At 43.9% G+C, this 23,752-nt stretch overlaps 1 protein-coding gene across 6 annotated transcripts in view; it reads right to left on the minus strand.

Moving 5' to 3' along the window:
* The window catches only part of TRANK1 (tetratricopeptide repeat and ankyrin repeat containing 1), a 123,873-nt gene that overhangs the window by 61,317 nt on the left and 38,804 nt on the right, over positions 1 to 23,752 (minus strand). For 4 of the 6 annotated variants that reach the window (XM_050780262.1, XM_050780261.1, XM_050780264.1 and 1 more), the window contains exons 2-8: positions 23,228 to 23,359; positions 18,379 to 18,505; positions 14,300 to 14,450; positions 10,786 to 10,904; positions 8,017 to 8,100; positions 7,364 to 7,502; positions 4,986 to 5,117 (exon numbers count right to left, since the gene is read on the minus strand). In XM_050780262.1, coding sequence (XP_050636219.1) covers positions 4,986 to 5,117; positions 7,364 to 7,502; positions 8,017 to 8,100; positions 10,786 to 10,904; positions 14,300 to 14,450; positions 18,379 to 18,505; positions 23,228 to 23,359 — 884 coding nt within the window. The other 2 variants (XM_050780266.1, XM_050780265.1) reach the window with 2 other exon arrangements.

The raw sequence follows: 23,752 nt of genomic DNA on the forward strand, positions 1-23,752 counted from the left end.
GTCTCGGCGGGGGAAGGGGGAAGAAAATATTTCAAACAATAAATGGAGACAGAAAGAAGAAAAACTTTAAATCAACATTAATCAAAGACCATAGTAATATCTGTAGCTGTCAAGATCTACCAATGGATAAAAAAATTAGTGGGCAGAAGTTTGAGGAGAAACAAGGTATGTGCACAGTTTCAAAGTATCCCCTCCAAGATACTCATTAACTACAAAAGAAAAGATAGTAATTTTAGAGTGGAGAAGCTCCAACATCACACCTTGACCAATAACCGAGGTTAATATGATAAGAATTATTGACATCATGAACCCCTTGGTACGATTCACTGAGGACACAAAATCGTTTCTGTAATATTGTTACCAAAAACACGTAACTTCATTCCAGTCATAACAGAATATCAAACAAACAAAAATTGATAGATAGTCTACCAAATAACTGACTACTACTCTCCGAAAGGGTCAAGGTAACAAAAGGCAAGGAAAGACTGAGGAATGGTCACAGACTACAGAACACTAAGGAAACAAAAACTAAATGCAATGTGGGATCCTGGAACAGAAAAGGTACATTAGTAAAAAAAGCTGGTAAACTCATACAAGGTCTGTATATTAGTGGACAGTATTATATCAATGTTAATTTCTTCATTTTGATAATTACACTTTGCTTTTATTTTATTTTTTAGAGACAGGGTCTCAGTCAATTGACCAGGCTGAATGCAGCAGCACGATCGTAGTTCACGGCAGCCTCGAACTCCTGGGCTCAAGCCATCTTCCCGCCTCAGCCTCCTGAGTAGCTAGGACTACGGGCCTGTGCCACCACACCCAGCTAATTTTTTTATGTTCATTTTTATAGAGACAGGATCTCACTATGTTGCCTCTGGTCTCAAACTCCTGGGTTCAAGTGATCCTCCCACCTTGGCCTCCCATAGTGCTGGGATTACAGGCAGGAGGCACTGTGCTGGCCTAAACTTTGATTATATAACATGATAACTTTATGAGGAGGCTGGGTGAGGGGAGTACAGAAAATCTCTGAACTATTTTTGCGACTTTTCTGTAAGTTTAAAATTAGTTCAAAATAAAACATTTAAAAAAATAGAGACAAGATTTTCCCTGATGAAAAAGAGGAAGATGAAGAGGGTTTGGGAGAAAGCAGAAGAAGGAGAAGGAGCCTGTGAGAGTTGAGAAGCCTCTTTCGTTGGAGGTCATAGTGGAAGCCTATGTTGACATCTATATGAAGGAAGAAAACGTCCTCCTTTTTTTTTTTTTCTTTTTTTTTTTTAGGCAGGAACTTGCTCTGTCACACAGGCTGAAATGCAGTGGCGTGATCTTAGCTCACTTCAACCTCCACCTCCCAAGTTCAAGTGATTCTCCTGCCTCAGCCTCCCGAGTAACTAGGACTACAGGTGCCCACCACCACTCCCAGTTAATTTTGCCATGTTGCCCAGTCTGGTCTCAAACTCCTGGGCTCAAGTGATCCACCCACCTTAGCCTCCCAAAGTGCTAGGATTACAGGCGTGAGCCACCACACCCAGCCAGCCCTCTCTTTACTTCACATTTTATCCTCCCAACTTTCAGAAAGTTAGGGTTTCTGTATTAGAACTAGTATAAAATTGTTATTCTAAGCCACATACAGGTTAGAGTCTAAGCCACATATGGCTATAGAGCACTTGAAATGCATGAGATGTGGTGAAAAGAGTGAAACACATGCTAGATTTCAAAGACAGTACAAAACAAAAAATAAAGAGAAAAATGGCCGGGCGCGGTGGCTCACACCTGTACTCCCAGCATTTTGGGAGGCCAAGGCAGGTAGACCACAAGGTCAGGAAATCAAGACCATCCTGGCTAACATGCTGAAACCCCATTTCTACTAAAAATACAATAAATTAGCCGGGCATAGTGGCACGTGCCTGTACTCCCAGCTGCTTGGGAGGCTGAGGTAGGTGTTGACAGCTACAGGTATTACTATGGTCTTTGATTAATGTTGATTTAAAATTTTTGTTCCTTCTGTCTATGTTTATTATTTTCTTTTTGTTTTTTTTTTTTTTTTTTTTGAGATGGAGTCTCACTCTGTCACCCAGGCTGGAGTACAGTGGCACAATCTCAGCTCACCGCAAGCTCCACCTCCTGGGTTCAAGCGATTTTTCTACCTCAGACTCCTGAGTAGCTGGGACTACAAGTGCGTGCCATTATGCCACATGCATGTCAGGAGACCTGGAGATGTGTTTTTGGCAAATCAAAGAGTCAGACAGGAAGTATTTTTTCTTGAAGATTTGCAGGGTAGAGATATGTAAAGAGAGCACAATGATTGTTGTGGCACATTCTTTAACCATAAATTACTAGACTAATGTTAGGTTTAGCACAGTGGTATGCTAAGACCCAGTTCATATCAGTTCACAAGAGCCAATTGTTTAATGTCCAGAAATGTTGCAAGCTGGTTGATAAAAATTATAATTAAAAAAATTATATGACAAACAAAACCCATCACTTCCTAATAATTTTTACTATATTTTGCTATTATCTATGATGAGGTTTCTCTACTTCTATCTTAATATGTATCTGCATGATAAAAATAAAATATAATAACGTCCTACCACACATCTCTTCCCAACTCTGTGTTGTATGACATCACATTGGTAGCATGAATTATGCCACCATGGGAGTATTTCCACACTTGTCCAACCCATGGCCCACACAAATTTGTAAATTTTCTTAAAACATTATGAGATTTGTGCATGGACCTTCTTTTTTTTTTTTTTTTTTTTTTAACTCATCAGCCATCTTTAGTATTACTGTATTTTATGTGTGGCCCAAGACAATTCTTATTCCAATGTGGCCCAGGGAAGCCAAAAGATCAGACACCCCTGATTATACCATGGAACTCAAGAAATGCTACAATTCATGGCTTTTCTCTTGAAGAGCTAGTTGTTTGCCAGAATATCACTGTCTTTAAGAAGGGACTAAAACACAGAGAACATCGAAAGAACAGATAATAAATAACAAGGGTTAGGATGTGAAGAAGCTAGAATCGTCACACACTGCTGGTGAGACTGTAAAATGGTACAGCCACTTTGGGAAACAGTCTGGCAATTCCTCAAAAGGTTAAACATAGTGTTACCATATGATCCAGCAATTCTCCTCCTGGGTATCTAGCTGGGAAAAATGAAAACAAACGCCCTGTACACAAATATTGACAGCAGCATTATTCATACTAGCCAGAAAGTGGAAACAACTCAAACACCCGTCAACTGAAGAACGAATAAACAAAACATGGTGTATTTATACAATAGAATATTATTTGGCAAGAAAAGGGAATTAAGTATTGATTCATTCTACAACACGGATAAACCTTGAAAATATGCTGGTGAAAGAAGCCAGTCACAAAAGGCCTTATATTCTATGATTCCACTTACATGAAATATCCAGAATAGGCAAATCCATAGAGACAAAAAGTGATGGTTGCTTAGGGCTTGGGGATGAGGGAAATGGAATGACTGCTAACGGATGCAGTGTTTCTTTTTAGGATAAAAACGTTCTAAAATGTACTGTAATGATACTTGCACAGCTCTGAATAGATCAAAAAGCATTTAACTGTACACTTTAAACAGGTAAATTATATAGTATATGAATAACATTTCAATAAAGCTCAAAAATCCACAGAATGCTTTTCCTTTGTTTCCCTAGATATAGGTTCCTAGGTCCCAGTTCAGTGGGAATGACATTAGAGAAACAAGCCTCGCTGGGCTCCTCCTGAGAGATGCTGAAGGGAGGACAGTTTCCTACGAGTAACCACCAGACCAGAGGTCCCCAAAAGGAGGACTTCAGGCTGATTCTAGTTCACAGGCATGTTTAAATCTGAGCAGACAGCTGAAAAATCACAAGATTCACAGTTTTTAAAAATCCAGATTTCTGGCCGGGCATGGTGGCTCATGCCTATATCCCAGTTCTTTGGGAGGCCAAGGCAGGTGGATCACTTGAGGTCAGGAGTTCAAGAACAGCCTGGCCAACATAACTACTAAAGTTACAAAAATTAGCTGGGCATGGTGGTGTGCACCTGTAGTCCCAACTACTCGGGAGAGGCTAAGGCAGGAGAATCGCTTGAACCCGGGAGGCGGAGGTTGCAGTGAGCCAAGATGGTGCCACTGTTCCAGCCTGGGCGACAGAGCGAGACTCCGTCTCAAAAAAAATCCAGATGTCCAACATCTCTTGCCATGAGAAGATGACAGCCCAGCCTGGTTCCTATGATCAGCTCCAGGCTGCAGCAGCACAAGCTCCTCACCACTCCCTGTCACCTCCCTTCCACAGAGTCTGAGAGTCCATTATCATTATGGGAAATAGTATGTTCTTCTCTGTCCCAAACAGAAAGCAAAAACTGAGGGGTCTGAGAGTTTCAAGAAAAGTGAGTGACATCAGAGAGCTCTGTAAGAGTGAACACAGCCTTCCTGCTTCCCAGGCTAACATGGTGCACTGGTGTCAGAAGAACCAGCTTCTCCTCGCATGTGCCAGCCTCACTCCCTCATGTGCCCGGTCTGGCCCCAGCAGGTAAGGGAAGATGCAATCCCTGTGTTAGATTCTAAGTGCCATGAAGGCAGAACCATGTGCAGTTCGGTTCATAATTCCTCTCTGGAAGCTAACACAGATTTGGCATAAAATAAAATGAGTAACCATGTGATGAAGGAGGGAACAAAGGCAGCCAGGAGCCCATTTTCTTGAAACCATTCAACCCCACAGAAGCCATTTCAAGATGAAAGAGCACTTGAAGCCCAGCAATTCTTCCTTCTCTCACCTCACCTTCTTTCTGCATACAGCTTATCCACCCACCAACCAAAATCAAGTTTAGTTCAAGGGGAAGTTTAGCCCTCTGAACCAGCTAGGGATAGAATGGGTAAAACAAGGCAGTTGTGGGTCCTCAAAGCCTGACACCAGCCAGCCACAGTGCACCCTCTGACACTTGAAGTCACTACTGTGAGTAGTGAGGTGCCACTACTCACGCTTGACGAGGTATCCTGGGGAGTGGGCAGCGACGACGTGCAGGACAGTGCAGCCATCTCCGTCCTTCTGGTTAATGCGGCCTTTCCACTCGGGCTTGTGATCCATTAACCACCGGAAAAGATGGTTTTCCCCTGAAGGGAATTAGAATGACTTACTAATGTTTTCCACATACAGAAAGTCAGCAAAGTTCATTTGTGCAGCAGCAATAGATTAAAAAGAAAGAAAGAAAATCAGCAAAGCAAGTCAACATGGACCACACTAAGGTAACCAAATGAGGAATCCAACATACGTTTCCACTCACCGCAAACAGGTGTGGGAAGACACGGGCGTTTGTCAAGTAAGAGGATGAGTTATAGAAAGCGACCCAGAATCAACGTAGGTCAGGTTCCCTAGAAGCCTGAGATAGGGATTCTTATACATATGACTGAGCTAGAGATAGCACGAGAAAGAGCAAGAGAGGCAGGACAGGTAGGGGAAGCAGCTAAGCAAGGTAGTAATCCTAGTAGGGTCACTCCAGCCTGACCTCATGAGCAGCTCTGCAGCAGGAATGCACCACAGCCTAGACCCACCTTGAGGCACTGGGGCTGGCCTTTTGAATCCCCATGTCAGTCAATCAAGAGCTACAGAATGCACTCAGGGAGAGAGGCAAGGTCCAGAGAGAACCTCTCTGGGAAGTGGTTTCTGTTGACAAAGAGCAATGCTCTGCCCAAGGGGCCAGCTGTGAGTTGTTAGCAGCTAACATTGACAGCAGGTGGGGGTGAGGGGGTTGGTGGCAAAGAGGATCTAGGTGAGGCGCAACAGCCTCCACTTTAATAATCAAGCCAGTATCTCTGATGAGATTACCCTACTGCATTATTATCCATGGGACATATATATTCAATTCCTTCCTTGGAGTTCCTGATATCTAGGAAAGCCACAAACCTCTGCCAACTCTTTGGACTCCCATTTGTCACCATGTCAGAGTTCTCTGAGAAACAAATGAAGGATTAAAGCTTACCAACGTGAAGGCTCAATCTTACTGATACCCCCTACAATCACAGGAACTAACTTAAAAGGAGACGCAATGGGGAACCATGACATTCATAACCAGAGCCACACTTCTCTGCATTCCAGTTTCCTCACTTGAAACTGGGAGGATTAGATTAAGTAGCTTTGAATCAGGCTTTACTTTTAAATGTTTTATCTGCCAATCTCTGTGTAAGAATAAAATCTCTTGGCCAGGCATGGTGGGGCTCACGCCTGTAATCCCAGCACTTTTGGAGGCTGAGGCGGGTGGATCACTTGAGATCAGAAAATTGAGACCAGCCTGGCCAACATGGTGAAACCCCGTCTCTACTAAAAATACAAAAATTAGCCAGGCGTGGTGGCGGGCACCTATAATCTCAGATACTTGGTAGGCTGATGCAGGGGAATCACCTGAACCCAGGAGGCAAAGGCTGCAGTGCAGTGAGCCAATATCACGTCACTGCACTCCCCCAGCCTGGGCAATAGAGTGAGACTCAGTCTCAAAAAATATATATATACATCTTATAAATTCCCCACTATATGAAATGAATAACAGCAGGACAAATCTGGCTACAGCAAAGACAGGGGTCCCAGGCCTCAAGCCCATGGCCACCTCCCGCTCCCCCATTCCTGGGGAGACGATACAGCCTACAAGAGGTAGACTGGACAAGTTCTCTTGGCCCCTTCTGGCGTTAAAATGCTAAGGGTGAATGTCCCACAGTGATGCCACGTGTGCTTGGAAAGAAAAACAAACTTCTATCTAAAGTGTGTGTGTGTGTATGTGTGTGTTAATGATAAAATAAAAATATGTTTAAAGTTAAATCCTATAACCAGATGGCAAAGCTTAAAAAAGAACTTCATGAAAATAGCAGTCTTTTAAAAGAAGCACAACCAAACTGTATCAGCAACAGCTCATGTCTCACTTGGGATCCCCCCAGCCAAGGGACTGTGTTGTGAGTCCCACAACACAGCCGTCAGCCCTCTGGGCTAGAGTGAAGATGAACCTAGAGAAAAAGACCAAAGCTGCCTATGCCGGAAGGAGGAAACTCTGCAGGTCTCCTGGGAGTTTTGCCCAGCAACAGCTGTCCGTCCTAAGTCCCTTCCTTGGGTACCAGAGCTCCACCCTCCTGCCAGGATCTGTCTAGAAACACAGAATCCTTTCTGTTTGGACCTCCTGCAGCTACTAGGTGCCAGGAAAGATAAAAATGATACGACTTCCCTGCTGCTTCATTCATTTGAATAACCAGATCATTTGAATATTCAAACGGTCTGCATTCAAGTGGCTTAATTCTAGTTTCACTTGAGCTCAACAGAGTCCCAGAACTCGGCTGGAAGGGCAGCTTGGAGGGTGGAAAACAGGGAGAAGACTTACTGGCTTGGATACAGAGTCGCATGAGGGCATGAAGGGGATACGGTCCTATAGTCTCAACACTTGCACCAATGGAGATGAGCCACTGGACTAACTTGGGCACTTGTTCCATCTTCTCATAAAGTCCAATGAAAACATATTTCTGGGGAAAAAAACACACAAGAGAAATTATAGAAGTCACTAATCAATATGAAGCTTCAAACTCCTTTACCCATAAAGTATGGAACCAGTAACACTTGGATTAGCTGTTACTGATTATTATAAATAACAAATTTGTGGTAAGGCAGCTGAAGGAGAAAGTACCAGACACAAAGAAGTTATGTTTCCAGAAATCACCTTACAAGGCCAGGCGCAGTGGCTCACACCTGTAATCCCAGCACTTTGGGAGGCCAAAGTGGGTGGATCACCTGAGGTTGGCAGTTCTAGACCAGCCTGGCCAACATGGTGAAACCCATCTCTACCAAAAAATACAAAAATTAGCCGGGCATTGTGGTAGGCACCTGTAATCCCAGCTACTCGGGAGGCTGAAGCAGGGAGAATTGCTTGAACCGCGAGGTGGAGGTTGCAGTGAGCTGAGATCGTGCCACTGCACTCCAGCCTGGGTGAAAGGGCGAGACTCAGTTTCAAAAAAAAAAAAAAAAAAAAAAACACCTTACCTCAAAGAGACTTTTCAGTGATAACTCTGGCACATGAATATTTCTTGGTAATCGGTCTTTTTTTGCTGACAGAAGTAGAAATGACTGGTGGGAGAAGACAAGAAGAAAAGGCTGGAATAATAATGTTCTCCACATGGGTTATTAAAGCAAAAAAGTTATTTTAAGCTTTAAAACAAGCAAATAAAAAAAAAACCACTCTCTAGCTTTGTCTTTTTTTAAAGTGCTTGCCAATTTTTTCAGCTATTTGCTGTGACAATCAGAGTCTCTGTCTAACCAACTTCCTGTTCCTGCTGAGGATTAAGGCCTCTCCACACTTCCTCAAAGCCTGCTGAGGACAGGAGCAGATGATGTCATGCGCATTTCACAGTATAGTTGCAATGGGATTTAAAAAAAAAAAGAGTAATTCCCTGCCAAGTTCTTAAGGCTTAACAAGTGGAAGACTCAAATCCTTTAGAAATACCCTACCCCAATCAATTATTCAGCACATCAGCATTCTAAAAGCCCCAAGTACTTGGAGCCCATTAGACCCTGTCAAATGGTATGCTGGAGCCAGCTCCTATCAGCTACTGAGCTGACGATGCACATCTCTTCCTAACTCCAAGTCTTGTATGTCATATTAGTAGCTGGAAATTGGCCATGGTGAGAGTATTTACATGACCAAAATTAGCAAATGCTACAAATCGGGACCTTTTCTTTTCAGAGACCCAGTTGTTAAAGTACTGACCCTATCTAAAGTTGCTGAAGAGACTAAATTCCAGAGAAGTTAAGCCAGTTTTCATAGGTCTCACAGCACATCCTGAGAAGCCCCTACTGAGATCATTCAGGTATGCTAACAGGTCTAAGAATTCCCAGCTCTGTTATGACCATGACTGGAGACCCAGTCTCAGCTCCAACCTCTCTCACGTATGGCTCTTGCCAGTGGACTTAGGACCACAGGAACTGAGCCCATAGCCACATCTCGCTTCTAGTTTCTTTCAGATTGATACCCATTCTTTTTTTTTTTTTTGAGATGGAGTCTCACTTTTGTTGCCCAGGCTACAGTGCATCGGTGCAATCTCACTGCAAACTCTGTGATGCCCATTCTTAACTTTTTGCCCTAAACAAGCCTCGCTGCCCACACTCAACCCCACGTGATAAGTTCAGCATTCTAGTGGTCCAGATTGCTGGCCTTTAAAAAGATGCTTCTGTCTGCAGTATTTGGGAATTACCAGAGCCTCACTGCAGGTAGGATGTTGGACCTGCCACTTGGGCTGGATTCCTGGGGCCCTCCCTTGACTGGCTGGGATAATAATCTATTAGAAGTTGCCTGCCTCCCATTCTCTCATTCTCTACCTAGGCCATGGAGCTCTATTCATGTCCACCCCACACTGGGAAGAGAGGACAAGGTTCTTTTCCTGAGTGCAGTAAATTAAACTATCTTCCTGCTAATGAGGCCTAAGGCCTCCTACTCACAGATCTACCCTAGCACTTGGAATCACAGAATTTCAAAACTTTTTAAAAAATAAAGCTGGAAGGATCCTTATAGAACTCTTAGTCCAGCTACCTTATCCAAAGAGAGAAAAGATCTCAAATGTCTTTTAACAGGACGCTGGATTTCTGACTACTGCTTCCCCAAGAGTTTAGTCTGCCTTCCTCATCCCTGCTACCTGACCTCCCAAGATTTTTTAATATAAGGGTAAGCTTCAGGGAGCCCATGGCTGGACTCCAGGAGGTTTCCCATGAACCCCCTGAAACTATACACACAATTATCAGTGCATGACAAGAGAGCCCCATAGATTTCATTACATTTCCAATAGAATCCATTACCTTGTCCAAAATTTAAGAATTCTCTATTCTAAAGTCACCCAATCTGCTAGGATCAGGAGTCCTTAATAGGTTGGCCTTGCTTTTGCTGACTTTTCTGGACTGCCCAGCTTTAGAAAGCCCAGCAGGCCTGTTCTAACCAAACTCCTAGCTTTGGCCAGCCCATTCTCATGAGCACTTACAGCCTATCACCAATGACAACTACTATTCACTGGGCACTTAGAATATGCCAGGTATTATAAAACCCCTCAGCTCAATGCCTGGCACTGTAAGCCTTCAACAAACATTACCTGATAGGTGCTCTTGTCCATTATTTCTGATTCTCACCAAAACTCTGAGAAATAGGTTTATATAATGCAACTTACAAATGAGGAAATAAGACTCAAAGGGTAAGTAATTAGCCCAAAATAGTAAGTGGGGGATTCTGATTCAAGGACACATCTGTGTGGCACTGAAGCCCAGGCCTCCAGAGTCCACCCACTCCTCCATTCCATGGATTCCTGGCCCTGGGTTCAGGTCCTACAACCTCACTTAGCCACTATCCAAATGTTAGCAGTCCCTCAAAACCACATGGGAACCCTTGTGAGCAGCCCAGATAGGTCATCTGGGCACACACTAGCTAATGCAGTATAAAAAATGATTGTGAAAATGAACACACAGCTTTGTTTTTCTCATTCCACATTACCGTTAGCACCTGTACTTTACATTTCTTTAATGACAGTTGAGACACAGAGCAAGGAGTGAGGTTACCACAGTCTAAGTGCTTTGCCCATTTTAAAAAATAAATGGAAACTGGTTAATTAATCTATCTCAAAGATTTTTCATCTTTAATGATGTCCTACTTAAAAATTTATCCTGGCATCAAGATCAACAAATAATAAATTACAATCCCTCAATGCCAATGGAAAGAAATCATTTAATCAAGAATGTACTCTCCCCATGAGAGAGCCATCTCCTTTTACTTACATGCCATAATCCCTTCTTTGCCAACTTTTCTATTACAGATTGCCACACTTCTGTTGGGAATCCAGTTGTGAAAATATGATCAAAGCAAGGCAAGAAACTTTGCAAAACAATGGAGTCACCTGAAAGAAAGTTTCATAATTTAGGGATTTTAATGTAGGTGAAGTCTACAGCATTTCAGAAAAGGTCCTCCAATTAAGTTCACACATAGATAAATGGTAAATTAAAGATACCCAAAAGAAAGGCATTTTCAAAGTAGTATGAAGCCCTTTATGATTGATTGAAGTGGCCAGTATTTCCAGTTCGTCATAAAATCAATCCCCTAAGAGTTAGGCAGCATAATTAACATTCGCTTTGCCTTTCTAGTTACCAAGCCCAGTGATACATGCTTATATTTAATCCCTCAAACAAACCACTAAGGAAGTGCCTATTATCTCCACTTACAGAGGAGGAAATGGAAGCTTAAGTTACAATACTCATTTCCTTTAAGAAAAATGTGACAAATATTATTGTTACCCAAAACATTAGAAACTATGACAAATGAAGATAGGTTTCATGGCATGTCATGCAGTTAGTTCATGACAAGAAACAAGACTGGAACCCCACATCTACCAACTGTTGTCATCAATACACATTCTTCTGACCTGGTGGCCTATTGACCTATTGCACCTTGTGATCCTCCAACCACATTTCTCAAATTCATGGATGAGAATGTCCGAGGGGACAGGTCAAGAGTCAGAATAACTTGGCACCTCTTCCAAGGTTATTAATTTCAAAAAATAAGTAAATATCAAAACAAACGTATACCATATGAAAGGATACGAAGTTTCCCATAAATGTATTTTTCAAAATTTAGAAACTGGGCCACGCCAATTTCTTTACCTTCCAAAAAGGAGTGCTTTGGTAAATAAAGTATTGGATGCATCGTCCTAAGAAGTCCTGTTAACTGCCACCTTTCAGGTTGGGGGCAGAATGAAAACCACCCGGGCAGTCATCAAGAAGCAGTTGTTTGGAATTCCCATAACTCTGGCCTGGCTTCTGACAGAATAGTGACATTTAAAAGATGCAGACGGCCGGGTGCGGTGGCTCACACCTGTAATCCCAGCACTTTGGGAGGCCAAGGCAGGCAGATCACCTGAGGTCAGGAGTTTGAGACCAGCCTGGCCAACAGGGTGAAAGCCCGTCTCTACTAAAAAAACAAAAATTAGCTGGGCGTGGTGGCAGAGCCTGTAATACCAGCTACTAGGGACGCTGAGGCAGGAGAATCACTTGAACCCAGGAGCTGGAGGTTGCAGTGAGCAAAGATCGTGCCATTGCACTTCAGCATGGGGGAAAAGAGTGAAACTCCATCTCAAAAAAAAAAAAAAAAAAAAAAAAATGCAGAGAAACTGGGTGCAGTGGCTCACGCCTGTAATCCCAGCACTTTGGAAGCCGAGGCAGGTGGATCACCTGAGGTCAGGAGTTCGAGACCAGCCTGGCCAACATACTGAAACCCCAGATCTACTAAAAATACAAAAATTAGCCGGGCATGGTGGCACGTGCCTGTAGTCCCAGCTACTCAGAAGGCTTAGGCAGGAGAATCTCTTGAACCTGGGAGTCCGAGGTTGCAGTGAGCCTAGATTGCACCACTGCACTCCAGCCTGGACAACAGAGCAAGACTCCGTCTCAAAAAAAAAAAAAAAAAAAAAAAAAAAAAAAAAAGATGCAGAGAAGGCAATGGGGAAGTGCAGGCCAAGTCATCAGGTTAGGAAGAAAATGAAACCAGCCCTGACCACTGTTGGCAAAAGACTGACTGAAGACCGGTGACTCATCAGCACCTATCAAGAGACCTTCTACTTCCGTGTCTAGGGGACATGGCTGCACCTGCCTCTAACTCCTTCCCACTGCCTGCTACTCCTCTGGTCCCCTCTCTGTACCGAACTTGTCAAAATCTGTGGGATTCCACCCACAGACCACAAAAATTGCTTTCCCACAACTGCAATGGGAACAGTTTGATTGATAACAGTCTATCAATTGTCAGCTGTGGTTTCCCCACATTTAAAAGACAAAGACCATTTTTCAGAAATTCTAACGTGCCATTTTTCATATTCTAACATCTCTGAAATCAGGATGTGTCTTACAATCAATGTTGTCTCTCACTGGCACAGCATAAATTAACAGCACATCTTAGTGCAACTTAAATTTGATCAAACACCACATTTAAAAACAACAGCCTAGGTATTGGCAGTTCTTTAGACTGCACCATCACTGGCAAGGAGTGAAGTTTATTACACTGTGCTTTACCAGTTTCTGGTTTTGCCTTATCCAGGCCACTGACAAAGCTATGTCTTAGGCCAGGTCATTAAAGTAGTAGCTTAATGCAGTGACACAAAAAGTTCCCCTCCCTGCTAGGCTGAACACACGAGTCCTCTGCTGATTCTGCAGTGCCAGGCAGTGAGCTTCACAACCCTGACACGGAACACCCATTATCAGCTTTCACAGGACCCTCCATCGGCCCTTCCAGGTTATTTTCATAGCAAACAAATATTTTCTCAATAGAGTGGAAAAATACATGTGAAAAACCACAGGAAAGACCAGGCACGGTGGCTTATGCCTATAATCTCAGCACTTTGGGAGGCCAAGGCAGGTGGATTACCTGAGGTCAGGAGTTTAAGACCAGCCTGGCCAACATGGTGAAGCCCCATCTCTCCTAAAAATACAAAAAGTTAGCCAGGCAGGGGGGTGGGCGCCTGTAATCCCAGCTACTCAGGATACTGAGGCAGGAGATTCCTTTGAACCCGGGAAACAGAGGTTGCAGCGAGCAAAGATCACGCCATTGCACTCCAGCCTGGGCAACAAGAGTGAAACTCCATCTCAAAAAAAAAAAAGGAAAAGAAAAATCACAGGAAACAGCAAAAGTCACATCAGGAGAGTAGTATAAATACGGAAATCCCTATGAATAGCAACACAAAACACTTAAGAAGTCTGAAACCAGCCGGGCAGGGTGGCTCACACCTGTAATCCTGGCACTTTGGGAGGCCAAGGCGGGCGGATCATGAGGTCAAGAGATCAAGGCCATCCTGGCCAATATGGCGAAACCCCATCTCTACTAAAAATACAAAAAATTAGCTGGGTGTGGTGGCGTGTGCCTGTAGTCCCAGCCACTCAGGAGGCTGAGGCAGGAGGATCACTTGAACCCGGGAGGCGGAGGTTGCAGTGAGCCGAGATTGCGTCACTGTACTCCAGCCTGGAGACTAAGTGAGACTCCGTCTCAAAAAAAAAAAAAAAAAAAAAAAAATGAAACCAAACACCCAAAGCTTTTAGTTATTTATGCAAAAAGTACCTTATTGTTTTTACAAAGGCAGAAGCCACCGAATCGTCCAAAATGCTTTCTAATGTGTGAACTAGTTTCATTAAACTACATAAATCAGCCACAAAGAAACACCCAGAAATTATCTCCTCATGAGCCTGAGTCCCTAGGAGCTATTCGAATAAAATAGCAAGGACTTTACAAAAAGTTTCCCCAGTTCCAACTTACTGCTCATAGTGGTGAAGACTCCAACAAGGAAATCAGCAACTGGTGCCTGGTCTTGGCTTCTCTGCACAAGTCGCAGACCCTCAAAAAACATGCGAGCGGCTTCATAAGACTGGTGTAACCTCAGCAAGGAATAACCAGCTCGGTAGTATCCCTGGAACATGATAAAAAGCAAAACTGTCATGTATCACATCTCCTTTAACCTGCTGGTGAAAGAAAAAACAAGATTGGCAACATGGGAAATCCAACTCTAAAACTCTCACGTCTGACTGGGCACAGTGGCTCATGCCTGTAATCCTAACACTTTGAGAGATCAAGGCAGGAGGATCGCTTGAGCTCAGGAGTTGCAGGCCAGCATGGGCAACATAGTGAGACCTTGTCTCTACTAAAAAGAAAAGAAAAATTAGCTGGGCATAGTGGCATGTACCTTGTAGTCCCAGCTACTCAGGAGGCTGAGGTGAGAGGATTGCTTGAGCCCAGAAGATCGAGGCTGCAGTGAGCTACAGTCGTGCTACTGAACTCCAGCCTGGGCAACAGACTCATATCCTGTCTTACCTCTATGTAAACAGGGATTTCTAACCAACACTGGATACGGGGTTTCCACATTATATTCTGTGCCACATTGCTCTGTCATTTAACTGCCAAGAAAAGAATCACTTTCAAATCCATGACTTATATAGCATCTAACATATGACACAGAGAGAAGAAAGCAGGTCTGCTTCCAGTTACATCTCTGGTTGGTTGGTTTGTTATTGACTGATTGACTGATTGAGACAGGATCTTGCCCTATCACCTAGGCTGGAGTGTAGTGGCATGATCCTGGCTCACTGCTACCCTCTAACTCCTGGGCTCAAACTAGCCTCTCATCCTAGCCTCCCAAGTAGCTAGGACTACAGGTGTGCACCACCATGCCCAGATAACTTTTCCATTTTTGGTAGAGACAAAGTCTTGCTATATTGCCCAAACTGGTCTTGAACTCCTGGCCTCAAGCAATCTTCCTGCCTCGGCCTCCCAAACTACTCAGATTATGAGGCCAGGGTGCAGTTCAAGTGAGCCACTGCACCTGGCCTTATTTATTTATTCATACTTCAAGTCACAGCTTGGGCCAGAACAGAAGAATGAAAACAGTCCTTTGATTGGTGTTCAGGAAAAGAATGAGACTGATATGAAAACAAAGGTGTTTTTCCTGTCCCTTTCAAAGTAAACACAATTTCTACTGGGTGCATAAGAAAACAAATTGTAATGACAAACACTGAGATTTTCTGAGTTCTACATTATAAGTGATATTCACAAGAGTCCAAATAAATATTTGATTTCTACAGAAAGAAGAAAATTACAATGATCAATAGAAGAAAATGGTCTAGTTTTGCCTATATACAAATAATATGACTTTCAAATGGGAATAAAATGCAATTGCCTACCTCACATTGATCACCTGAATCAGCATCAGGGATCTACCAAAACAATTTTCTGTCTAAGATGACAGAAGGTCGGGTGCAGTGATTCAGGCCTGTAATTCCAGCACTTTGGGAGGCCAAGGCAGGAGGATTGCTTGAGCCTAGGAGCTCAAGACCAGTCTGGGAAACATAGTGAGACCCTGTCTCTACAAAAAAAAAATTTTTTTTAATTAGCTGGACATGGTGGTGCAAGCTTGTAGTCCCAGCTATTTCAGAGGCGGAGGGAGAAAGATCACATGAGCCCATGAGGTGAGGCTCCAGCCTGGGTGACAAAGCAAGACCCTGTCACAAAAAAAAAAAAAAAAAAAAAAGGAAGAAGAAGAAGAAAACAGGTGTCCACCAACTGGGTTCATAAAAAAGGAAGTACTTTAAAATTTCACATAACACCAAATTTCTGACTATGTAATTACTTGTTTTAACCTTCATTTTGAAAGTCTGAAGACCTCAAATAACAAAGAGAGGAGGGGAAAAAAAGTTGTGTTTTGTTTTTTCTAAACAGGCAAGCTGGTAGAGAATCTCCCATTTCTTTGCCTTCCTCAGATTCAAGATTTTTTTGTTTTGTTTTGTTTTTTTTGTTGTTGTTGTTGTTTGTTTGTTTGTTTGTTTTGAGGAAGATGAAGGGGATCAGAATATGCCACCCCAAAATATGCCACTTTGGCATAAGGATTATTTTGAGCTGAAGGTATCTGAGATTCAACAGATGCAAAAAGAAGCCTCCCCTGAGCTTCGCTTAACTGACTAAAAAGCAGAAACTCTGAAGAAATGAGGACTGCCATAAATCTCTTCTCCCAGGGAAGTTTTATGGCCATGAAGAAGAGAGAAATTGAGCACAAAGACTGGCCTGAACAAATCTTGCTAAGATAACCCTTATCTTCCATTACTTTCCCACATATATGCACCTTCCCACAGTTTGCAGCCCCTAGAGACCTAAAACTCTTTTCCTTTGTCTTGTCACATCCCCACAATTTATTATTCTTTATTAAAAATATCATAGAAGATCTCAGGCCTGTCCACATTTTTTGGAGCTTTACTTCTTTTCTAGAAAGATTCCTTTGACACATAAAAATTAACATCTAATGAAATATGTATGCTTTTCTCCTGTTAATCTGTCTCTTGTCAATCTAATTTGCAGGGCCTCAGCCACAGAACCAAAAGAAGGTAGAGGGAAAATTTTTTGTCTCCCCTATAGAGGACAATGGCGGCGGGGAAGGGGAGAGAGGATGGAGAGAGACTTCCAGGAGCTCTGGGTAAGAGCTGGGAAGTGGCCCTGGTTGCTGTGCTGTCAGGGGTTGCTGCAGGTTTGGCCAATCAAGGAAGAAGCCCCTTGATGTAACAGCATCAAGTCCGTTGGGCCACAGTCACAGCCTCCACTTTCAGGATGTGGGCAAAACCCAAATATTAATACTGTCCCAGTGAGAGGATTGGGAATATCCTAAAATATCTTTGGGAAGAAATTTCCCAGGAATGCACTCCCATTTTCAAAACTAGTCAATAAATTCTAAAGCGGAGGTATCCAATCTTTTGGCTTCCTTGGGTCATACTGGACGGAGAATTGTCTTGGGCTACACATAAGATCCACTAACACTAACGATAAGCTGACAAGCTTTAAAAAAAAAACCACAAAAAAACTCAATGTTTTAAGACAGTTTATGAATTTGTGTTGGGCCACATTGAAAGCTGTCCTGGGCCAGGGGTTGGACAAGCTTGTTCTAAAGTATTCGTCCTCCAACAAGAAGTTTAAGAGTCAGTGTCACTTATTATGTAAAATATCCAAATCCCTCTCTTAAAGTACTCTATAGGTCAAACCTCCACCACTCCCTTCCCATTGTATTTTGTTTCTAGCAGTCACACATTGTGTGTTGCTTCAGATGCTCCAGAGTGGCTATTGAATTTAAGGACTCTGATTGTAATGCTCTTCTTCTCCCCAGATTGAATGCAAACTACTCAAGAGCTAGGATGAGTCTTCTGCTCCTTTTGTCTGCCTTGAGGCACCAAGAACAGTAAAGATGCCAGGAAGAGTGGCACTCAGGGCATTTTTGATGAAAAAACAATCAAATGATGTTTATTGACCTTTGTTAACAACTGTAAATGGTCTTACTGACCTCTCAGATTTCCAAGATCCCTCCAAAGAGCTGGTTTCTACTATAAGAAATGCCTCCTGAAGAATCGGTTTTGTGTCATCCACCCAGCTTGCATGTGAAGTAAAGCTTTGCTCAAATGAAACTTGTGAACAGCAAAGAACATGAACGGTGAACAGATTATGAGTTTGGGTGTAACTACATCAGAACAAAACAAGCTCCTCTGTGATTTCCATTGTGCTCCATCCACTATGAGGCCAAGTGCATTCCTACAAAGTGCATTTCAACACTAGGCGATCCCTGTTTTTACCCTTCTCCAGATAATGATCACATGCCCCATGGGCATCTGTCTGAAGAGATTTGAACTAGAAGCACTCCTAGCATTTCCACTTTTAAAAGGAATGGAAAGAGGCAGGCTAAGAGGAAGGCAGCTGCCACCCCCGGGTGCCACTGCCCCACCACACCTTCACTCATCCTTTCATACCTTCATCCACTACCCCAACACTCTCAAGTCATCTCCGCACACCTTCACCCTCCCACCCAATACCTTCACGTAGGTTGGATCCCATTGGAGACATTCCTTGGCAGCAACAAATGCCTCATTCCACTTCCCAAGGCTGAAAAATGCATTTGATTTATTGCACAGCAGCACAGCCAAGTCCCTCGGGGGAACCCTGTAAGAACAAACCGGTGGTCTGTCATGGTTCTGCAAATACAGAAAACAGTCCTTTAAGTCCCCCCAATTCGATGCTGGCTGCTGCCACCAGGAAGCGGGTTTCAGTAGGAAATGACTCATTCATGCTTATCAGATGAGTCTCCCAGACCCCAAAAAAGCCTGGAACATTTACAATATATAAATCTGTCCTTCCTCACTCCCAAATACTCTGCTCCCATGTTTTAAAGACAATCGTTCTCAACATGTTGATTTCATCTCTCATTGATCTCCACGCTTATTCATTTCATCTCCAATGCCAGCCCTCAGAAGAATGCGCTGCAGGTAAGAGGCCTGTGCAGGCCCTGGGAGTAGGGCCTATAAAGCAGGGAATTCTATAGTCTTGGTACCCACAGTGTAGACCAAAGGGGAGGCAAGAACTCTGGGTGAGTACAGCCCTGGCCCCACAGACTCCTGCCTGTGAGGAGGGGCACAGCTGGAAGGTGGCCAAAGGAGGGCCCTTTAAAGCGTAGCAGGGCAGGGATGTCTCTGGCCTTGGCCTACAGGTAACATAGCTGCAAGTTAATGCTGCAACCAGGCCAGGAGAAGAACAAAAATTCAAAGCAAACCACAATATATCAAGAGAAGCCCAGCTACCAGTGGAATATAAGACACACAAATAAAAAAAGCAAGCCTTATGACTTCTTTTTTATTTAATATCTTTGAGACAGAGTCTCGCTCTGTCTCCCAGGCTGGTGTGCAGTGGTGCAATCTTGGCTCACTGCAACCTCCGCCTCCTGGGTTCAAGCGATTCTCCTGCCTCAGTCTCCCAAGTAGCTGGGACAACAGGCATGCACCACCACACTCAGCTAATTTTTGTATTTCTAGTAGAGATGGGGTTTCACCATGTTGGCCAGGATGGTCTCAAACTCCTGACCTTGTGATCTGCCTGCCTCGGCTTCCCAAGGTGCTGGGATTACACAATTAAGATATTAAATAGGCCAGGCGCAGTGGCTCATGCCTGTAATCCCAGCACTTTGGGAGGCTGAGGCCAAGGCAAGGAGTTTGAGACCATGCTGGCCAACATGGTGAAACCCCATCTCTACCAAAATACAAAAAATTATCTGGGTGTGGTGGGGCGCACCTGTAGTCCCAGCTACTTGGGAGGCTGAGGCAGGAGAATCTCTTGAACCCAGGAGGCGGAGGCTTCGGTGAGCCAAGATTGCACCACTGCACTGCAGCCTGGCAACAGAGCAAGACTCCGTCTCAAAAAAGGAAAAAAAAAAAATCTTAATTGTAAAAGTAATACAAATCGCTGTAGAATAATACAAAAATCACTGTAGACAATGCAGATAAGCACAAAAATATTAATAAACAAAGGAAAAATCATCTCCATTACTGTCCCCACCCTCAATGTTTTGTGTCTGGCTTCTTCGGTGGCACACCATTCCCTCTAGGTGAAGGGATGAGGCCCCAGAAGCACACAGGAGGCAGTGGGTCAGGCAGTGAGGGATCAGCAAGGGAGCTGTGACCACAAGTGTAAGAGATGCCATGGTGTCCATCCCAGACACTCTGGCCAGTGCAGCCATTCCCATCTGCAGTGTCTGTTGGCTGCAAATAGAAGTTCTCCGCACCCTGTTCTCCAGAGATTTATCCTCAGCCTAATGAGAGCTACCCTCTCCCCAGGAGGTTACACCCACACTATGGACTGAACTTCCCCTGCCCCCAACTGCCAAAAAAAAATCCCTGTGTTGAAGCCCTAACCCTCAATGTGACAATATTTGAACATGGGAGGCCATTGGGAGGTAATTATGTTTAGATGAGGTCCTGAGGGTGGAGTCCTCATGATGGAATAAGAGGAGACACTAGACAGCTTGCTCTCTCCCTCTTTGCAGGTAACACAGTGAGAAGGCAAACGTCTACATGCCAGGAAGACAGCCCTCACAGGGAGCAGCTTGATCTTGGACTTCCCAACCTGTAGAACTTTGAGAAATAAATTTCTGTTGTTTAAGCCACTCAGTCTGTGCTATTTTGTTATGGCAGCGCAAGCAGACTAATATAGCCCCACTCCCTAGGATGACTGCCGGGAGCCAGACAGCCTAAAACCAGTGACTGACTGATACAAGAATCAAAAGGTTAACCTCCTTGCCTCAAAGTGGAACCAGCTCTGCAGTACGATTCATGATCCAGAGCTGCCCATAGGATCAGGTGAATCTTGCTTGGTTTAGACACCATCCCTGCTTAGAGCCTTCCATTGTGCCATACTGACTCCCTCAGTCCCCTTTCTCCTGCAAGTATGCTGTAAATCACGTGCACCTGAGTCTCAGCGTTAGCTAGCTGTGGCAGGAATGCCAGAAGCAGGCAATGGGCAAGGGGAACAGTGTCAGAAAGGCCCCATAAAAGGCAATATGACAGTCCAGGCAGAAGTCCCAGTAGGGGTCACACAGTAAGTGGTGGAGCTGAGCTTTGAACACACATAGTGTGGTGTCAGTCTACAACCATAACCACTATACAATTCTACCTCCTTCTAAGAAAGCTGAATGTTTGCCTTGATCGAGGATCTCTAGACCTAGCTCTGACGCAATTCTGGTATGTACCAAGACGAGGCAGAACTGCAGAAACTGCAGACACAAGCCAATTACACTCAACTCAAGCTCAACTAGAGTGTAGACATCAAGGAGATGGGAGTGGGAGGTGGAGCCGTGTTTCAGTAATTTAATTTGGTGTCATTTCCTAGCACAAGTTTAGGTTGTGTGCACCCTACAGATGCCAACCTCTGCTTGCTCTACTGCAGCTGTTCCAAAAGGATGATCTGGGAACTTCTGGGGACCTTTAAGGTCACTGCAGGTGATCCACAAGGTGAAAATACTTACACAGTCATGGTAAGCTGAATAATAGCCCCCAAATACTGTTCTTTTTATGGAAAAAACAAACTTCTGTAATTAACAAACAATGAGCAGATATGATCAATTTAAGGATTTTAGGAATAAGAGATTGTCCTGAATTATGATAAAATCACAAGGGTCCCTGTGAACGAGAGACAGAGAGAGACATGAGCACAGCTGAGAAGAAGGCAAGGTGATGACAGAAGCAGAGACTGGAATGGTAAGCTTTGAAGATAAAGGAAGGGGCCACAAGCCAAAGAATACACACTGCCACTCAAAACTGAGAAAGGCAAGGAAGGCCCTCAGAGCCTCCACAAAGAACCAGCCCTGCTAACACATTGGTTTTAGCCCCATTAGACTCATTTAGAACTCCTGACCTTCAAAACTGCAAAGAGAATAAATTTGTAATACAAATTTATTTAGGCTTTAAGCCCTAAATTGGTGGTTAACTTGTTATAGCAGCAACAGGAAACTAATACAATAAGTAAGACACCATGCGCCTTGTTCATACTCATTCCCTCACACTCACACAGGGAGTTTTCCAGAAGCTATATGACATGTGATATTGCAACAGACTGAATACAGATGTAAGAAGCCAGCTGTCTTTTATGGAGACAAGACATTAAGAAGGAGATTTACAGAAATGTGCAAGTTTTTGTTTTGGAAAATATACTTTAAAAATACAACATGTGATAGATTTACTGATTTTTTTTTATTATTATTTTTGAGACAGAGTTTCACTCTTGTCACTGAGGCTGGAATGCAATGGCACACCTCGGCTCACTGTAACATCTGCCTCCCATGATCAAGTGACTCTCCTGCCTCAGCCTCCCGAGTAGCTGGGATTACAGGTGTGCGCCACTACGCCCGGCTAATTTTGTATTTTTAGTAGAGATGGGGTTTCACCATATTGGCCAGGCTGGTCTTGAACTCCTGAAGTCAGGTGATCTGACCACCTCGGCCTTCCAAAGTGCTGGGATTACAGGTGTGAGCCACTGTACCTGGCAAATGTATTGAATTTTTTTTTTTTTTTTGAGATGGAGTCTCGCTCTGTCACCCAGGCTGGAGTGCAGTGGCGGGATCTCGGCTCACTGCAAGTTCCACCTCCCGGGTTCACGCCATTCTTCTGCCTCAGCCTCCGGAGCAGATGGGACTACAGGAGCCCGCCACCACACCCGGTTAATTTTCTGTATTTTAATAGAGACACGGTTTCACCCTGTTAGCCAGGATGGTCTGGATCTCCTGACCTCATGATCTGCCCGCCTCAGCCTCCCAAAGTACTGGGATTACAGGTGTGAGCCACCGCGCCCAGCTGATATTTTTAAATAAATACATATTTTTTTCATCAGTTTTAAGTTCTCACATATTGTATTGACAGCTACAGCCTACATAAACAGAAGGAGCTCTTTAGGTTCCTCAGCAATGCTTAAGCATGTTGTGATACTACAATGTTGGAGAACAGATCTACAAGAAGCTGAAGGGGCAGGGAAAGAGAAAGTGGACCTTAGTGCCCAGCGGGGTGTGCACTGTGGCCAGGGAGTAAATGGCATAGATAATAAAGAAGATGAAGTGAATGACGAGGAGGTTTGTTCGAGGACTTCAGCCATACCGTTAAATCTGACACCCAGCCAGCCAGAAGGGGAAGTTTTATCAACAGTCCTCTGTGTTTCACTTTCTATTTCCCTTCTTACACAATCCCCATTCAGTTTTTAAGCTGACAATGCAGAGGAGATAAATAGGAAGTGAGGGAGAAAGAAAACAGAAACAAGGTGGAATGATAAGAAATGAAAAGAAAACATAAGGAACAGAGTCTCCATGTACTGAAAAAGAAAAGATGAGGTGAAAGTGCAAACACTTACCCCCACTGGTATAACTGCAGGAGAATCTGGATGGCTTCATCGTACTTTCTGATAGCCAAAGAGAAGTTCCCATTCTTAAGAACCTGGTTGCCGGATTCTTTCAGCAGCTCAGCATAAGCAGTCAGGTCCATCCTGTGGGGAGACGGGGGAGAGGCTTGCTGCCAGACCCGTCCTGGGCATGTTCACCTTCCTGTCTGCCTTGCTGAAATCTGGAGGAGTTTGCTCACTATGGCCCCACCTACCTTCGAAGGGCACATCTTGGCAACGCCTCTCACCACCAGGAAACCAGGCAGAGTGTCTGACAAGACCATTTCTTTGTCAGTTCTTTTCTATTCTCAAGGGTGGTCAGACCAATTCCATTTATTCAGCATTAATGATCTGGAGGAGGCTGCTTCCATGCATGAGACAACATAAACCTGGTAGGTAGTGAGTGCTATCCCTGTAACTGGCATTATTATTAATCTCATTTACCCATCACCATAGCCCACAGGAAGGCATTGTCCCTACTGTTCAGATGAGGAAACT

This window comes from Macaca thibetana, chromosome 2, assembly GCF_024542745.1.
Source record: "Macaca thibetana thibetana isolate TM-01 chromosome 2, ASM2454274v1, whole genome shotgun sequence".
Taxonomy (NCBI): domain Eukaryota; kingdom Metazoa; phylum Chordata; class Mammalia; order Primates; family Cercopithecidae; genus Macaca; species Macaca thibetana.